Here is an 18,907-nt window from a genome sequence, read left to right as displayed (position 1 = left end):
TTTCGTAAATAAAAGAGCTTTCTTGTGTAAAATTTCTGTGTTATCTCATAAGTAATGATAAGTGCGAATGCTGGTACAGGGTGGTATGGTACGCACAATATTCACCAAAAAGAAAACTAGTTTTCCTTGATGGTAGAAATGCTGCCGAGGGGAAGGGAGATGTTTAACTATGCTTGCGGTGATTTAACGACGGTCCATGGGTGGAATTGAAGGGAGATTTGAATTGCTAGGTCCTGAGCAGGGATGGTACAAACGTGGCCCCCTTCGGGACCCCCCTCTAGACCCCACTCAAGAAAAGAGGGAAAACAAGAGTTGGAGGACACTTGCATACTTGTGTACTTCTTAAGATGGATTTAATAATCGCCGATTGCCATGATTCATGTGACTGATTGAAACTATATATTTTGCCCCTTTGAGAAGACTCAAAATCATAAGTAAGTGCTATCTGTTTGATTTTAAAATGTAAGTTGTGGCAAAATCATACTTAGTAACTACGCATCGTTTCTTCAGAAACGATAACGTAAATAGTTCCCTGAGAGGACATGTGATTACTACAAAAATTTACAAAATAATTGGGATAGTACGCGCACTCTCATTGGTCAATAACTGTGTTTTGATGAGAGTATAGAACACAGCTGTGACATCACACGTATTTTGATTCGTTAGGTATTGTCAGACGCGCGTTTTGGTTGGTTGGTAGGAACAAGAGAAAATGAGGGGATGGAGAGGGAGGCTCAGGGCGTTAGCCGGGATATGTCATGTCCACGAAAGTTATTTTTAGACGAGCGGAAGTCTGTCATCCGAGACGTCCGCACACAGTCTTGCCTCGCTCTCAGGTTCTTAGTAAAAAGAGAAAATGGCGGCGCACGTGGAAGGGTGACGAATATTTATATCCATTCAAACATCAGACCGAGGTTGGCCTGCATGCGGACGTCTCGGAAGACAGACTTCCGCTAGTAAAAAGACTTCCGCTCGTCTAAAAATAACTTTCGTGGACATGACATATCCCAAGGGTTGGACCGGGAGCCTCCCTCTCTGTCCCCTCATTTTCTCTTGGTAGGAAACATGAGCGTATGACAAGAAAATCAGTTTCAATCAATAAGTAAAAAAAACAGCATTTTCCTTCATTTGTTGAATTATATTTGACAAATAATTTATAAAAGCAATAAAGGACTTTTTTCCGTATTTCCGTAGCCTCATCTAAACACTCGGGGGAGTTGGGAGAATTCTCGGGTTTGCATAACTGTCTCAAACTCTTTCAACTCCCCCTCGTGTTTAGATGAGGCTATGGAAACACGGAAAACGTCCTCTGTTGCTTAAACGAAACCCAGAAAGATTGAAGGAAATAAAAGGGAATCATAGCGCAACATTGACATCGAGCATGTTGATCATTTCCAAGTTCACTTCAACGTCTTTTTCGTAGCAAGTTGAAGCGCGAAGTTAATTCTACTTTTCGTGTGACTGAAGTACTATACACGAGCAGGAGCCCATCTGGAGCGTGCAACTTCCATACAGCGTCTGTGAAACGGCGTTTTCACAAGTAGGTTTATTTTTAGACTAGCCCTTCCCGCGAATTAGGTCAAAAAACAAAGGCAGTTCCGGTTCGGTGACCCTACGTCGTCAGCTTAATTTCTTGTAATAGGTCATCGGGCTCCTGTGGGAGTCTCATTCCCGGGAAATTCAATCTAAAAATAAATCGGTCTGTGAAAACGCCGTTACACGAACACAGTAGAGTTGTAGGCTCCGGGTCATGGGTTCCTGACACGAGAAAGACTTGTGAATCACCAAATTCAGCTTGACAGTGGTCAATATCAAATAACCGCGCCTGACTCACTGCTTTCCTTTGAGATGCTTTCACGACAAAAAGTTGCTTTCTGGATGGAAGACCATCGAGATATACGACATGTAAGTTCCTTTCGAAGACGCCATATGCATTTTTTTTCAATCGGAACTTATATTTAACGGAATCTTGACCACTTATCACTTTAGTTTAGCCTTACAGCTTTTCCTATTTGTACTTCACAAAGATGCGATGAAGTTCATATAAATGGATAAAAGCAGCATCAAAGAAGCGAAAATGAACTCAGTAGAAGAGTAAAAAGCAAGCTTCTGTTCTAATCTTCTCTGTAAAGTGCAACTTGCTTACACAAGATCACATTCCTCCATTCGCGCATAACCACAATTCCTTTCGCCTTTGACCACAATCCCTTGCATTTTGAAGAAAAATATGTTCTTCTCCCGATTAGCTTGCTGCCTAGTTCGTTCGCTTCAAGCTCACTCACTGCGGTAGAATTGTCAGTTCGGTCATCAAACCTGTGACCGTTTGTTTAACAAGCCATTTAAACCTGAGAGTGAATAAGTAAACCAGGCTTTGAATTTAAATAGAAAGCATAGGTAGCTAGGCTTGGCAAGGCTGGAATTTATAACTAACACAGTCAAGAGGACCTTAACAAACACTCTAGCGCTGAAAGAATCATTTTGCAGGTTGAGCTTTTGTATGTGCTCACTGTCATATTGTTATGATGCTTGTAAATGGAGGAGGCCTTTTTGTGGATTCCGTTCATATTGTTGACGGCGAGATAGCCTAGATACCTTCCATCGTACGCGTTACCGGAACATTCGAACTTCAACAAACTTCGCACTTTTCGTATACAATAGAAGGATCAATTTCCGGGCTCTCTTTAAAGTCTTTACGGAGCTTCCCACCTGCAGAAACATTCTAAATGATTGCAGTCGCCTCAAAACTAAGCTTGGCCGAATTTTTGTTCCAGAAAATTAGCCGACTTTCGATCTTCAAAAAGTAAAATCAGTAAATCCTGAGAGTTTTCGTCTGTTATTGTGACGATGGAACGAAGCGTTTAAAGGCTATGTCGCTGAAAGGTCAATGTGACGTTTCGGGTTGAGTCCCGAGTCTAAAACTTTGTTTGACTTTTAAATGTAAGTGTTCCGTTCCGAGAATTCCTACCGAACTGTCAGTGCTATAAATTAATGATAGTCGTAAATTCAGTGCAAATTAGGAACAAATTATAATCATAAATTCAAATACGATCTGAGAATCAAAGGATCACTTCGTAAATTTCGCAGTTCTTAATAGTTTAACAGTTTCGCAGTTTCGCCAGTTGTTCAAACGATGGATAGCGCTATCCGCTGAATACATCACTAACCAGTGGATGAGTCATAGCAAAACTAATTTATTTATTTGTTTATTTATTTGCTTATTACAATTTAATGGAAAAAAAATCTATATATGTACACACAAACAAAGCCATAAGGATAATCTTTAAAAGAGTTGAACACTCCATGCGAGCCAGATCACCATGTAGCTAATATAAATAAATAAATATGTGATAAAAAGCAGAAAAATATTGAATCAAATATAAAAACATTAAAAACTGTCTTCATTGCTGACTTAAAAAAGTTCTTCATTCCTGACATAAAAAGTGCAAGACAAGGAGATAATCTAATATATAAGGGTATCGAATTCCACATTTTAGCAATTCTATTAAAATAGGTGTATTCAAAATTAGTCGTTCTAGCAAAATTCGTCTTCAAGGAATAGTCATCAACATGTCTAAACCTGTACAGATTATCCTGAGAATAAAAGTTTAGAAACGGCGATACCTTCATATTCAAGTATCCATTTAAAGCCTTATACAAGAATGTGATACCAAAAAGATAACGTCTCTTTTCGGGCAAAAGCAAATTAAGACATTTTAGACGCTCGTCATAGGTAAAATTCCTCTTTTCCGAGAATAAATTTTGTTCCCCTCCGCTGTATCAACCTTTCGTGCGGTGTATGGCAACTACACAACTGATCCATATTCCACTTGCGATCTCACGGTTTCTTACCAACGTGCAGTACAGCATCTTTAGGGTTTCGGTATCCTTCCAACCTCTACACGTTCTTCTAAGTAGGCCTAAAATTCTATTAGCGTTATTTGTAATGGCATCAACATGAGTTCCAAGAAAGATGATGGTCAGTAAGCAAACCAAGGTCACGGAACTCATAAACTTCCTCTAAGACGGATCCGTTTAGGGTAAAGCCTGATCTAAATGGTTGTTTCTTCCGGGTAATGCGAATCAACTTGCATTTCTTAACATTGAAGGTCATCCTGTTCTGTTGACTCCAAGAGCACAAACTATCTAGATCATCTTGAAACATCAGTAGATCATTAGGACAGGTTACCACTCTAAACGCCTTGCAGTCATCTGCATATAGTGCCACAGAACTTTCTTGACTAACCACCTCAGGCAGATCACTGATAAAAATAACAAAAAACAAGGCACCCAGAAATAATGGACCCCTGCGGCACGCCAAATGTGATATTCAGCCAGCTAAAACATTTGCCAGCAACCACAACTCTTCGCTTACGATTCGATAAATAGTCACCGCAGCAAGCTAGAAGCCACCCTGATATTCCAAAGTTACACAATTTAGGGAAGGTACGTTTTTAATTGGGGGAGTGGGCCGGGGCTTCGGAGGGGATGGTCCTTAGTAACTTTTTTACAAATTGGGAAGGGTCAAACCTGTTTTATTCTCAACCCGGGTAGGGTAATAGTTTTTTTGGCAAGGAGAAAATTACTCCTTATCCCTTCTATTTTGTATATGCAAGCAAAGCTACTTGTCGAGATTAATCTAAATTATTTTACAGGTGTCGAAAAATTTACGTATCAAAAAACTATCTTCTCCCAACTAACATAATTGTCTCGCTCAACCCGTTCCCGCTTTCGCCCAATTATTTTGATGTTTCCGCGCGGGCTTCTGGTATAAAATCAGTCTCCGGTGAGGATTCGTCACTTAAAATAAGCTACTCGAACCTGAACTGACAACTCAATCTATTACATCAATATATTCGCCCTTTAGGTTCGGGAACCACCCTAGGTCTTCATCTTTCCACTTCTCTGGACTTGTGCTTTCACTTGTTCCCGCAGCCGATGTGCCATCAACAAAGTCAAAGGAGTAGCAAGCATTCTTTTAGAATGGCGAGTCGGCAAACAGCCACAATAGCCACAAGTTGCTCCAGCTGACGTCATGAAATCATCGCATTCACCACAAGCACATTTCTCTCTTTCTATTCCTCGTACATCCTTGCCCGTTTTCACCGTACAATCACACGCCAAGCAATTAACTACTTTTTGCGCAGATGAACGCCGTTATATGAGTAACACTTCCAGTTTGTTATTTTCACTTCCGGTTATTTTTGTCTTGGATAGGTAGAGGGGGGAGGGTCAGATGTTTTTGTTTGGATATTTCTGAAGGGTCATGCATTAATCCATTCCAGGAAGTGGGAGGGCCACGACTTTTTTCGCAAAGAAATTCTAAAATACCCCGGCCCACCCTCCCCCCCCCCCCCCCAATAAAAAACATACGTTCCCTTATGCTGTAGTATCTAATGGTTCACGCGATCGAACGCCTTAGCAAAGTCCAAAAACACGGCCTTTACATGGAGACCGGCGTCCAGCGCTTTGCTGCACATATGATGAGTAGGGACCAGCTGAGTTGTACAGGAACGCCCTTTCACAAAGCCATAGTAGATGGACCGATAGATAATTCTTTCCTGACATTTGCCCAAGATCGATAACAGGGAAATAGATCTATAGTTTTTAATTTTATCAGTCTCCTTTTAATGCTGGGATTCCTGTGGGCTTACAGTTACTGAAAGGAATCCGCAGTCACTCCGGTCAGCTGACTTGCGCATGACGTTTTGCGGGAAAGCGGGAATGGGTATCGGAAATGTGCACATGTAAGAAACTCACAAGGAGTAGTTTAGTGTGAACTTCAACAAATATATATATATTCTACAGAATGGATATACCACAACTTGCCACCATCTTAGCCAGCACTTTTGACCCAAACCTGAGGGAGGAAGCGGAAAAGAAGCTGAACGAGGTATAGTGCCAATCCACCAAGAGCACAAGTTTACTGTAATTATTTGATTTTAACTTCAGCTTACTCGTTACTAACAAGTGTCACCTCGCTTGCATTTTTTAAGCGATTGTCACAAACTTTCCTTATTCAGAGGGTTTTTATTTTCACTGTCAACGCTTCATGTGTTTTCCAGTGACAGTCAAGTTCAAGTATAAAAGATTTTTGAGTATATTTCACAGTACACATGAATTAACATTTCGCTGTATTGAAAAAAATATGTTCTTGACTTCTCTACTATTGACAGATTCATAAAGTGCCGGGATTTTTATCATTGTTGCTTCAAGTCGTAATGTCGAATGACGTGCAGATTACAGTTCGGCAATCGGGTAAGAAACAAAGAAACCTCTGCCCTCCTTTTGTCAAAGTTTCTCTTTTAATCAATAAGCGAACACTGACATCATTATGATCGGTGATTGATGTAATTGCCGTTTGACGAATATAATGAATGTTAAGGCCGGTATAGTCACAAATAATTTGTTGTTGTTGGAATATTAAAGGTTGCACAGCGGTACATTGTTCACAGTGTGTGGAATCAATCAGGGCCTGAACAATATATGCAATAGATGAACGATGACAATCGATATCAATCGATATCAATTAATCGATTGATATTGATAATCGATGGACAATCAGTTGTGCAAGTTTTTGTGATTATAAATTGTCATCCATTATCAATGTCATTGATAATTGATGAGAATCATTCAATTAAATAACATCGATTTTCATCGATTACCAATGGGAAAGCTAATCGATGACCCTCAATGAAGTTGAATGTAACTTACTTTTGTGCGATCATCGATTGGTCATCGATTGGCTGATGCCAATCAATGCCAATTAATTACTTGTAATTAATTGTCATCAATTGATCGATTAATTTTCCGATGATTGATTTCCATCGATTGTTCAGGCCCTGAATCAATTCATTGCTCAATAATTTGCTATTTTCATTATTTCAATATTTGCCCTCTAGGTGGCATTTACCTTAAAAACATGATATCCCAATATTGGAAGGACAGGGATCAGTCTGAGCTTGTTGATGGCATTCCAGTGTTTGTGGTCTCTGATCAAGATAAAGCTACCATCAGACAGAATATTGTTGAAGCAGTCATATATGCCCCTGAACTCATAAGGTAAAGCTTAGCCTTGGTGTTGAAAAGGGAAAAAAACACCTTGTGTGAACAAAGGCTGGAGTGTGTTTGAGAATGTGCATTCAGTTATTTGCTTATGAAAAATGTCTATTGTTATTGTGCTTTATTCTTGAAATGATGATGCTATAAGAAGAAATATTATTGTGAACAAGTACTCTGAAATCAACCCTGTTTTAATGATTCTGTCTTAACCCATTGACACCTGACCCATCCTGGACCGCCCCCATTGAGTAAAATCATCTGGCGTCAGACAGTAAAATCTACATGTATTAAGTCTCACTTAAAAGAGCAAAATAATTTTACTAGACAGGTGGGAAACAATAAGCACTTAACGACTGGTCCCAAGGGAAACAGTGAGTTTTGTTTCCCCGAGACCTCAATGTCAATGAGGCGAAGCCGAGGGGAACATTGAGGTCGAGGTTTCAAGATGCCGCGGTTTCAAGATGCACGACCTGATCACGTGCAAGTCCAAAGTTCAAGGTGTTGTTTCCCTAGGACGTCATTGAGTTTTGTTCGCCCTAGGGTGATTATTTGCTTGACGTCGGCTGGCGTACAGATTTGCCGCAGTTTCAAAGGTGCACAACCTGATCACGTGTGAGTCGAAAGTTCAAGTTGTTGTTGCCCTAGGGCGTCATGAAGTTTTGACCAATGACACGTGACACATTCTCCTCCAATCAAGAAACGTATTTGAGTTGGGAGGTATAACAAAAAGGAGATGTTCACTCACTTGACTGGAGGTCATATTGGTTCATCAAAGTCAACTAATGATGTTCAATGTTTTATGAGAAGACTGGTTTGCTCCTCCAACACACCCTTTTATTTGTTTTCATTACCCCTCCATAAAGGCGTGTCATGTCAGGTACACACACACTGTAGGGATATTTCATGACTTGGATGGCACCCATTGTTAAAAATGAGCCAATTAGAGGTTAATAATCAAAAGTTGTTCTTTTTTGTTCAGTGACTGGCATATTTGAATATACAGGTCAATGTCTTAATAATAATATTTAATAATTATTATATTTATTACTTATATTGCGCCTTTTCTATACAATATTCAAAAGCGAATCACAATAGTATAATTTAGAGCATGGTGTTAGCAACCGACAGAAATGGTTATTCTTGGAATCTTGGCATTCCACGCTAAATACCAAAGCTGTAAATGAATGCCAGCGTCTCTTCCTAAGGCCTATTTGCCTTTTATTGTGCCCCTTAGGGATCAAAACATTCCTTAAAAAGCTCTTTTAATTATTCGTCTCGTCATCTTTCAATAAAGCTTACAAACTATTTACATTTAAAAATCTAACATAGAATAATAACCACTGTAGAAGAACTTCCAAAATGCTAATGGATAAAAGAAAATTACTAAGACAACTGAAACAATTCCTTGTATAAAAGTGTTTTAATTGTCTTACAAGTGAAGAGGTCTCATTTTAGTATTTTTTCCGTCTGTGGATGCTTTTCAATCCAGACTACAGCTGACTGTGTGTGTAAATCAGGTCTTGCGGCATGATTTCCCTGACAAGTGGCCAGGAGTGATTGACAAGGTGAATGTGTTCTTGGCTGAGAATAGCCAAGCAACTTGGATGGGTGCACTACTCACTTTATATCAGATTGTCAAGAAATATGAGTAAGTATCACAAGTAACTTATTTCCCTTGATATACATGTACCTTTCTCGACAGACCCAAATCCCTTATTCTTACATGTATTTCTTGTGCGACAAGAACAAAATTTGCACCGTATCTTAATATGAACAGAAAGTATTTTAAGTCTTACGGTATAACCTTATCATAAATTTGCTCATGAAAATAATAACCTGGTTTGGAAATACATGTAACTCAAACGTACAGTAGTTGTGGAAATTTCATAGCTTTTCAGGCTTTTTAAAGCCCAGGCCTAAATATTCAGAAGAACCCATCTTTGTACATAATGTGTTTTTCTACATACTATGTACATATTAACATTTTTATACATGTACAGTATGTTAGATTTGTCTGTGCTCCGAAAGCTGCAGAATTTTTCGCACCCTTCCATGTACAGTACGCAAAATATTGTACATGTTATGCTTACTGTAGACCACTACAACGTAGTTTTTGGCCCTCTTCCCAACTATCAATAAAATAATTATTAAGACACTTAAAGAGGGTGAATGCTCTCTTGAGGAATGCCACAATAGATGATTAGACTTTTTTAGACTTTAATTTGTTTGCAAGATTCAAGAAGCCAGAGGAACGGCAAGTCCTTCACAGGATCATGCAAGTTCTTTTGCCGTTGCTCTATACAAGATTCACATCTGTAATGGAAGATGCTTCACAGCCATCAGTTGCAATTCAGAAGGAGATCCTTAAAATATTTTTTGCCCTTATTCAGGTCAGCCTGGAGTCTTTTATTTTTACTTGGAATCAAATTGAAGTCATAAGGTACTTCTTGTGAATACAATGTATCACTTGAGCTTTTGGTTTTTCTTTAGTATGTTCTCCCAATGGAATTAGTCACATCAGAATCATTTGGAAAGTGGATGCATCTCTTTCAAACTGTTGTATCCAGAGATGTTCCTCAGGTAGGGAATTTGATTATACAGTCATGTGAACGTACACTCGCTAACATCTGGGTAAAAGTCCCATAGATAGGCCTTTAACACTAATCAATAATTTATTAATTTATCACTTATAATTACTACAACACATTGGATTCTTCTGTGTACATACACAGGCCATGATATTCTCTTGTACATTTTTTTCTATTCAGGAAGCATTGGAAGGTGATGAGGAGGAACTTGTTAAGCTCCCTTGGTGGAAAGCAAAAAAATGGGCTTTACACATTCTTTGCCGTGTGTTTGAGAGGTACCTAACTTAACTTAGAACTACTTGCTGTACAGTACTCAGAATTTAAAAAAAACCAGGCAGGGCTCAAAGTTTATTTTTGACTTTGGGAGCACTTGTGCTACCAAGTGTATGCATGTATTTTTAGGGGCACTGCAGAAAATGTTAGGAGTACAGCTTAAAATACTGGGAGCACCTGTTCCAACAGAAAAGCAGAACTTAAGACATTAGGATTACGTCATCTTTAGTTTTTTGTGCCATGTTTGTTATTTTAACTAGTAAGGCTGAAAGACTTTTTGTTTGAGAAAGCCATAAAATTCTTGTGGTTTTGAAATCAATTTGACTTCTCAAATTTCAGCAACCAATTAGTATTACAGTACTAGCCACAGAAAAGAGCAGCATCTACATGCGCGTAAAATGCATTCAAGATGGCGGATTTACGTGCAAAATACGCGCACGTTACACGCGTGTAAAATTTAACACAGACTATTACACGCGCCTGAAATTACACGCAGTCTGCGTGTAATTTGACATGAGTAAAATTGCTGTGTCCATGCATTACACGTGGCTTGCGTGTATTTTCCACTTAGCAATGTACATGAAATCACAGAGTTGGCTTTTCTGTTTGAGAAATTCGGCCTTGCCTGTGTGTTCTTGGAATAAGGTTTTACATGTATCTTCGGGTTGCTGCCGTTAGCCATCAATAAATCCTTAGCTCTCATTTCAAACCATGCTAAGTGAAATTACCTTTATCCGGTTTCCTTACTATTTTAATCAGTTATAACTGTAACGAGCGAACGATCGATGGAAATGTTTGACAGCATTACATATTACCGAAAAACAAGCAAACTCAGGGCTTGTAATGCATTTATTTAAGGAGGCTTGAAACAGTTTCTCCTTTTTCAAACAAATAAACAGTTCCTGTTTTTAGATACATTGTACAGTTAGGGTAATCATATCAAGAGGAAATTTGGCCAGGGTATTAAGTATCCATCATAGATTTCCCAAATCACATTTTCCTCCAAAACACTGTTACCATGGCAACGATATAAAGCATTTCTAGAAGCCTTGAAATTAACATATGCTGTCTTTTTACAAAAAAACAGGACGGTGAAATCTTCCCATACAGCGTTACCAGATAATGTTAGAAATAATCTCTAAAATATTACAAATTCAACAACATCTGTAGGTCAGTTTTCAGAAAAATAAGTTTTTTGAAATATGTTGCTAATTTCTTTTTTCACCTACAGATTTTTTAAATTTAAAAGACAAACGTTTTAAATTAATCTAAGCTAACATGCAAAAAATGAAAAAAATTCACCTTCCGGAAGCAGAGATATAAGCGAGTAAAGTTGTGAAATCAGGGAGAATGAGGGGGTTACAAGATCGGCATAAACGGGACATCCTTAAGCATACAACATGTCAATATTCACGAAACGAAATATACATTTACATGTAGTATTTATGTGCGGGTGTTGTTGATGTTCTGCTGCGTGTATAAATGCATACTAATTTGATTCCTGGTGCTGTGATTGTTTTCACATTTATAATAATTCTTATTAATTCTTTAGTATCAAATTGATGCAAGAATCGATTGATGCAAGAATCTAGCTCTATTAATTCGCGAAAAGGCAAACCAAAAGTACTGGATTTGCAAGAGCAGTGATGACTAAGATTCTTATCATTTTCGTTGTTTAGTTCAAGGAAGTATTTAATTAATGATCATTGTTTGATTTTAAATTTTAAATTTTAAGAAGGTGTGCTTCAAAATAATTAATATTTTGAAATCCCCAGATGTCTTTTAAAGATACATGTAAGGTGCTACCACTCTTTACATTGTACTGTACAAGTCATGTAAATTGATTTCAACCTTTTTTGGGGGAAAATGTGGCTTCTTTACCAGTCTTTCCTTTCAAAAATATAAGAATTGCCTTAAAAGCCATCTCAATAATAAATTATTATACTGTATCAGTATTAGAACAAAAGTATTATCTTTGTCAGGTATGGCACCCCAGGCTCAATAACAAAGGAATATGAGGAGTTTTCTGAGTACTATTGCAAGCAATTTGCAGGTGCATATACATTTTAGGTTATTCTATTTATTGTCTTTTTTAATGACAAGTTTGTTTTCGACTAACAGAGGATGATCTGTTTGTTTTCATAGTCAGTGTTACCCAGATTCTTCTGAAAGTCTTAGATCAGTACAGACGCAAAGTATTTGTGGCACCTCGTGTTCTTCAACAGACGATAAATTACTTGAAAAATGGGTTAGTGTAATCAACAGTAATTCAAGGGAACCTTTCATTGTTATGCTAAGCCATTTGTTTTGGTATTGGTAACTGGTACGTGTATTGATAAGACATATTTGTAATTATTTATTCATGTACAGTTGCATAGTACAAGTACATGTATGTAAAATTAAAAATGAGGCCGGAGATGAAAAAGTTTACAGTGCACATTATACTGCTTAATTTAAATATTTGGTTATTGATAATTATTAATTAATTTTATTTTCTATATGTAGTTTTCACAGAATAAGGCAATTTTCCTTAACATGGTCTTTTTTTTTTTTTTTCAGAATTTCAAATTCACTTCACTGGAAAGTCATGAGACCACACATACAGGTAGAGCTACATGTGTAAATCAATGATAGAATGTTGTGGGCAGAACCATCATAAGTGAATTTAGATTATTTAGTCTAATAACATACAGTGTACGTGTACATGAAAACATTACTCCATTTGCCTCAGAATTTGTTTAAATTTAAAAGACAAACGTTTTAAATTAATCTAAGCTAACATGCAAAAGATGAAAAAAATTCAACTTCCGGAAGCGGAAATAAAAGCGAGTAAACTTGCGAAATCAGGGAAAATGAGGGGGTTACAAGATTGGCATTTACGCAAGCGTCACCTGCTCATTTTTTCTCGCAAATTCTATCGTTTTCATTTCAACTGTGGGCTTTAGCAATGAAGACAACTGTTGTCAGTGACAGGGAATAGGGAAATTTATTAAAAAGAAGCTTTTAAAATGTATTTTCAGAGTTGATTAACTTATGAATGTCCCTGCAAATGCGCAACATTAGATTTCATCAAGTTTATTGTTAACATCTGCGAACAAACGACCAACTTTTTTTACAAGAGTGTTTTTTGAGTTTTTATTTTTTCCAAAATCATGCTTGAAAGCTGGGGGTACGGCTTGTACACAAGTCTTCGTGGTACACACCAAGGCATTTAAATGACTCGACTTGCTCCACAATGGTTCTGCCAGTTGCAATTGGAGGGCACTGATTACCGTTCTAGTGTAGAAAGTCAAACGCCAAAACCTTACATTTCACTGGGTTTAGACACATATTGTTATAATTTGTGGGAGATTTATCTTAATTATGGCATCCCTTACAGTAGAATCTTCTTGAGATTATTAGAAGGATTTTATATTTGCCCTGGTTCTGAAAGAGTAAGAGAGGCTCAACAATGTTAATTCTGACTCCTATCTACTGTTTTTGAACACTTTTTCTTGCTCGTACAAAAATAAGCATGGTCAACCACATTGTATATGTTCTTCTTCAGAGTAGTTCATTGCTCTACTGACTTTGCTCCCTAGTTAGTGATGCAGGGGTTTTACATTGAAATTTGCACAGTAAGGCCAATAGGATAAAACAGCAGTGCTCAAATTTGTTTTTGTGAGTAAGCGAATAATGTATCAATTTATCCATTGTATTTTTCTTATAAAAAGGTTTAAATTCAAATTGTACAACTCATTCACAACTGAAGATGGCATCAAGTATGTTGAAACACGCTTTGTAAAAAAAATTTAAAATGTTTTATTTCATCAAACTTTTCGTAATTGGAATGTGAAAAACCACAACGAAATTCTATAGCACAATAAACAGTACAAATTATAATACCAGCCAATAACAGCCTTGTGCACTACCCACATGTGTGCTGCAATGCCTGCAATTTTTTTTTTTTTTAATTTTGTGCACTGAAACAGACAAAGAAGTTAGAACTTTGTTTTGGCTTCTCTTTAGTCCTATTTCCTATTTTAATACTGTACTGTACTGTAGTTGTGCTTGATGTCATTAATTTTAATGTGTCATTTTTCCAACAGGCAATAATTCAGGAAGTTGTTTTTCCATTGATGTGCTATACTGAGGAAGATGATGAACTGTGGCAAGAGGATCCATATGAATTTATCAGAGTTAAATATGGTACATTTTTAGCTCCAGCATGCTCTAAAGGAATTAAGAGGATTCCTAGCTGGGATAAATTCTCTCGTGGATCTCTATACTATTTTCAAAAGGCTATCTTGGAGAGATTTTTAAACTACGTTGTCATGCTGTTTTGTCCTGAGAATTCAGTATGGTTTATCTTTAACACTAGATCAGAGTTTTTGCCATCCACACCTGTACAGCAATAATTATTATTATTACATTGTTTGAAGACCAAAGTATAGGATTTGGCTCTGACTTTGGACTTGGGTTTGCGATTTGGCTGAGCATGCATAAGATTTCTTTGCCTCGTAGAGAAGCTTTTCAGAGAAGGCAGCCCAAGTACTGTAGGATTCAAACCCGATATCTCCTCATTCACAGGCAATTGCAATGACCACTAAAACACAGAAGACTATGTGACAGCTTAACAGGGAAATATACATGTATAATTTATTTGCTGCTTTCCCATTCCCATAATGCAATACAATTTCAGGGGTTCTTTGCATAAAAACAGTACAGTCAAGTTATTTACTCTTGGGACTGTATCATGCTTCAGTGAACTGGAAATAGCAAATTAAAGAATTATTGTGTGCCTGAGGGGTTAATTACTATTGACCACTGTCATGCTTAATTTGGTGATTCTTAACTCTTTCTTCTGTATAGTACTTAAGTCACACGAAAAGTGGAACAAGTAACCACCGTGAACACTTCGCGCTTCAACTTTCTGTTGAATGGAAAGACTGCAAAATTTGCACTTGTTAAAAATTAATGTACCTCAATCTTTCTCCATGTAGGTTTCGTAGTTTACCAGTAACCACATGTCCTCTTGTGGGACCATTTTACATTCTATCGTTTCCTCAGAAACAATGCGTAGTTAGTTTTATCACAACTTACCTTTTTGAATCAAACATGAATCGCACTTACTTACGATTGGGTGTCTACTCAAGGGCAAAGTATGTAGTTTCATTCAGTCACATGAGTCATACATGTAGTACTCGGCACTTTTCTTGAGTAGGGTCCAGAAGGGGTCCAGTTTGGGGATCCACATATTGTAAGCCCTATTTAAATCTGCCTTCAATTCCATCCACAAACTGTCGTTAAATTACCAGAAGCATAATTGAGCTTCTCCCTTCCCCTCAGCAGTATTTCTACCATTTACGTCAACTAGTTTTGACTGATTTATTACTGAAATGATCACAATAAATAAATTATATTTTCGGGCACAAATCCCATGCCAGTCACTCGGAGGTGAATAGCAAAGGATATTCTGAGTTCAAGTAGCCAATCAGAGCATGCCTTCAACACTATCCACTGTTTTAGAACATGTACATGTATATACTAAAATAATTATTATTATTAAAGGAGTGACATTAATTTTTTCAAGCTTTTAGTGCAGACAGTCGATATTTTGGAACTGATATGTCTTTTACTTTGTCTGTGATGTTCATCAATAGATATCTTTGAAGACTTTGTTTCACCTGTGACGGCAGCAGCTACACTTCTCCATACAGCTGTTTCAAAAAGAAAGCAGGTTCTAGACCCCACCATGATTTTTTGTGTGCATCTACTTAACATGCCACTTGATCAACGGGACCCTCGGCAGAAGGATGGGGCACTTCACATGATTGGAACATTAGCCGATGTATTATTAAAGGTAACTTGGCTAAGGTATTTAAGCAACTGTGATACCATGAGGGGCTTTACTGCATGGCTTGTTTTATTGACCTTATTTCTTTAGAAGCAACCGAGTCCCTTGTCTGAAAACAAACAAAGGAAAGATTTGCGAGCTTATGTTTTGAGTGTAATCCCTTTGTCAATCTGCTTTGATGAAGGGCTAACACTGGAAGCTCACAAAATTAATATCTCTTTTTATTAGACAAGAGGCTTGGAAATAGAATTCCAATACCGTACCGTAAGAAGTGTGGGTAAGCCGCACCCCCAACTTTCAAGCATGATTTTGGAAAAAATAAGAACTCCAAAAAAAAAGTTGGTTAGTTCGCAGATGTTAGCATTAAACTTGATGAAATCTAATGTTGTGTATTTGCAGCGACATTAATAACTTAAAGCTTCTTTTTAAACAATTTCCCTATTCCCTGTGACTGACAACAGTTGTCTTCATTGCCAAAGCCCACAGTTGAAATGAAAACAATAGAATTTGCACAAAAAATGCGCAGGAGAACGTTGCAAAACGTTTGCTTGGTAACCACACAGTCATTTAACAAGGGAAGTCTGGACACATCACCTGCATCGATATCATCAAGACGTATGTACACTGTAAGCCATCGATCACAGAAAAACTTGTTGCTAAACGAGAGTTTAACGACCCATGGACAAACATGCCGTGAAAGTAGTGAAGGGCAATGAAACGGTCGGCCATTTGCCTCACAAGGTCTCCCAAATAGTGTGGTATTTTCTTGCACGTAGTAGAGAAAATTAATCAGTGTTGAGGTGATTGGTTGTAGACGACATTGTAAGCAGCTGTGCGGAGGAATGGAGATTCCATGCCAGTTAGAGTTTAACTGTTCAAACAAAGTGCAAATGAAACGCTTGAAAGAACTACTGGCGAGGAAGATTTGGGTTTAGAACCTGAAGATGCGAACAAACAGCTCCTTTAGGAGCCTCCACTTCTACCGAAACCAGTGATCAACAACAGGTTTCAATATGTTTGAGCTTTAAGGTTTTCAGTTCAATTTGTGACCCCCACAAGCCAGTTTACTTCATCTGAAAGCAATGGTCTTGTGTATAAGCCGCACCTGCCATTTTTCGCCCCAAACTTGGTGCAAAATGGTGCAGCTTATACACGAGTCTTTACGGTACATTCGCTATCAAGTGCGGTGCTAGTCAACAATTTAAAAAGTGATTTCAGAGAGGAAGGGGGAGAGAGAGGAGAAAATAAATAAGTTATATATCAGCTAAGGGTCGGTCTGTATAGTGAAAAACTGTGACCTCAGTCTTGTGGGTGCACGTAATTTGCGTGTAAAATGCGCGCAATATGGCGGACGTACACGCATAATACACATGTGTAATGCTGCTCTTCCTGCGGCCAATACTGTATAATTATGTTTCACTCCACACTGACTCAGCACCTCAGTTTCATCAGAAAGCAACCCCTTCGTTTGCGTCTTTGTTTGTTTGTTTAATCCATTGCAGTAACGTAGCAAAAAAAATTATTTCAAATAAGTTTTATTGTTTTTGTCGATTATTTTGGTGAAACTGACTTTGTTCTATGACTTTTTTCAGAGAAAAATGTACAGAACTCAGCTTGAGAATATGTTGGTTCAACACGTCTTTCCAGAGTTTAAAAGTTCACTGGGATATCTGCGAGCTAGGGTATGTGAAGTCAGATTTGAAACTACCAGTAGTTCAGGAGTTCTTTACTACAATGTAAGACCACTTTAGTGATTATAAAATTAATTTAGTTTGCTTAGGCATCCCTAAAACTATACAATATATTCTATTTACACTAAATAAATGAATTCAATAAAAACTTTAATTGATAAATTATACAGTATTTTCATTTTAATTCGAGTCATTAAAACTAATTGCTCTAAATGTTATTGCGATACTAAAAATGTTTGTGCGATGTTTAGAGTAGTTTGAGATAATTGATTTCTGTGTCCTGTTTAGTAGGACGTTAATCTTAGGACCCAACAACTTCTTCTTCATTATTATTATTATTATTATTATTATGTAAAGATTATAGCTATATTTCGAATTCAAACAATATAGCCAATATTATTATTATTATTATTATTATCATGTGTATTCCAAGACACTAGTAATGTTGTAGTTGGTGAGAAGAACAAGGGAAACAAGCGTATGTCTAAATAGCACCATTAATTTTCTGGACATACATGGACACTGTACTGTACATCACAGAAGTCATAGACTTAAATCCTGCTTAGGACTGTATCACTACATGTACTGGCATTTTCTTTGGCTTTCACTGGCCTCATTCATTCAATTTCAACCACTGTATCAAGGTCTTCATTTCAACACTTCATTACTGTTATCATTATTATTGCATTTATCATCGTCATTATAATTTTAATTTTTGTATTCCAGGCTTGTTGGGTATTGCACAGCTTTGGTGACATCAAATTCAAAAGTGAAAGAAACCTTGCTGCAGCTGTTGATTCTGCTCGACTGTGTTTAACTGAAGACAATGATCCACCGGTCAAAGTAGAGGCTGCCATTGCATTGCAGTTCCTTATAGAAAAACAGGAGGAATGTGAGATTATTGTACAGTTGCTGGTTTTTTTTTTGTTTTTGTTTTGTTTTTTTCAAATTTTGATATCATAGTTTTCGTTGTGAAGGTGTAGTCTGCATTAATCATTACAATGACAGTATTTTGTTGATTTTATGTGTATATGTTTTGCAGCCAAGAAGTACATTGAACCTCATGTACGTCAAGTTATCTTGGGTAAGTTGAGGTTAATCCAGTTGTGTCAATAAGTACCGACAGCCGACAGAAAGTGCCAGCTACACTGTAAGTCACTGCAGAGAAGTAGGCTACTTTTTCCTTAAATTGAAAAATTAAAGACATTCTTTAAGCCTATTTGCTATTTTTCTCAAATCCTGCAATGCATCTTGTTTACCCCCAAAATTTTACATGATCATTGTTTGCAATTTCTCCTGGGACACTAAGATGTCCCAAGAGAAATCGAAAGCAATTCCAATGTAAAATTTTGGGGACAAACAAGGTGTATAATGGGATTTAAGAAAGTAGGGAATAAGATTAAAACTCCTCATCTTGACAATGATAACATGAAGTCATCTATACTTGATCATTGATTTTT

At 37.3% G+C, this 18,907-nt stretch overlaps 1 protein-coding gene across 1 annotated transcript in view; it reads left to right on the top strand.

Moving 5' to 3' along the window:
- Positions 1-5,675: 5,675 nt before the first annotated feature.
- LOC138059443 (importin-7-like) overlaps positions 5,676-18,907 on the top strand; it is a 25,738-nt gene continuing 12,506 nt past the window's right edge. Inside the window, 15 exon segments of the mRNA XM_068905047.1 lie at positions 5,676-5,890; positions 6,174-6,255; positions 6,900-7,059; positions 8,549-8,707; positions 9,293-9,449; positions 9,550-9,639; positions 9,828-9,922; positions 11,903-11,973; positions 12,066-12,168; positions 12,480-12,525; positions 14,009-14,108; positions 15,563-15,762; positions 17,349-17,438; positions 18,174-18,339; positions 18,490-18,531. Of these exon segments, the coding sequence (XP_068761148.1) occupies positions 5,807-5,890; positions 6,174-6,255; positions 6,900-7,059; positions 8,549-8,707; positions 9,293-9,449; positions 9,550-9,639; positions 9,828-9,922; positions 11,903-11,973; positions 12,066-12,168; positions 12,480-12,525; positions 14,009-14,108; positions 15,563-15,762; positions 17,349-17,438; positions 18,174-18,339; positions 18,490-18,531 (1,645 nt within the window). The 5' untranslated portion in view covers positions 5,676-5,806.

Source organism: Montipora capricornis, chromosome 8, assembly GCF_036669925.1.
Source record: "Montipora capricornis isolate CH-2021 chromosome 8, ASM3666992v2, whole genome shotgun sequence".
NCBI classification, from domain to species: Eukaryota; Metazoa; Cnidaria; class Anthozoa; order Scleractinia; family Acroporidae; genus Montipora; species Montipora capricornis.
The sequence above is the reverse complement of the archived record's forward strand: the minus strand, read 5'-3'. Positions and strand labels throughout refer to the sequence as shown.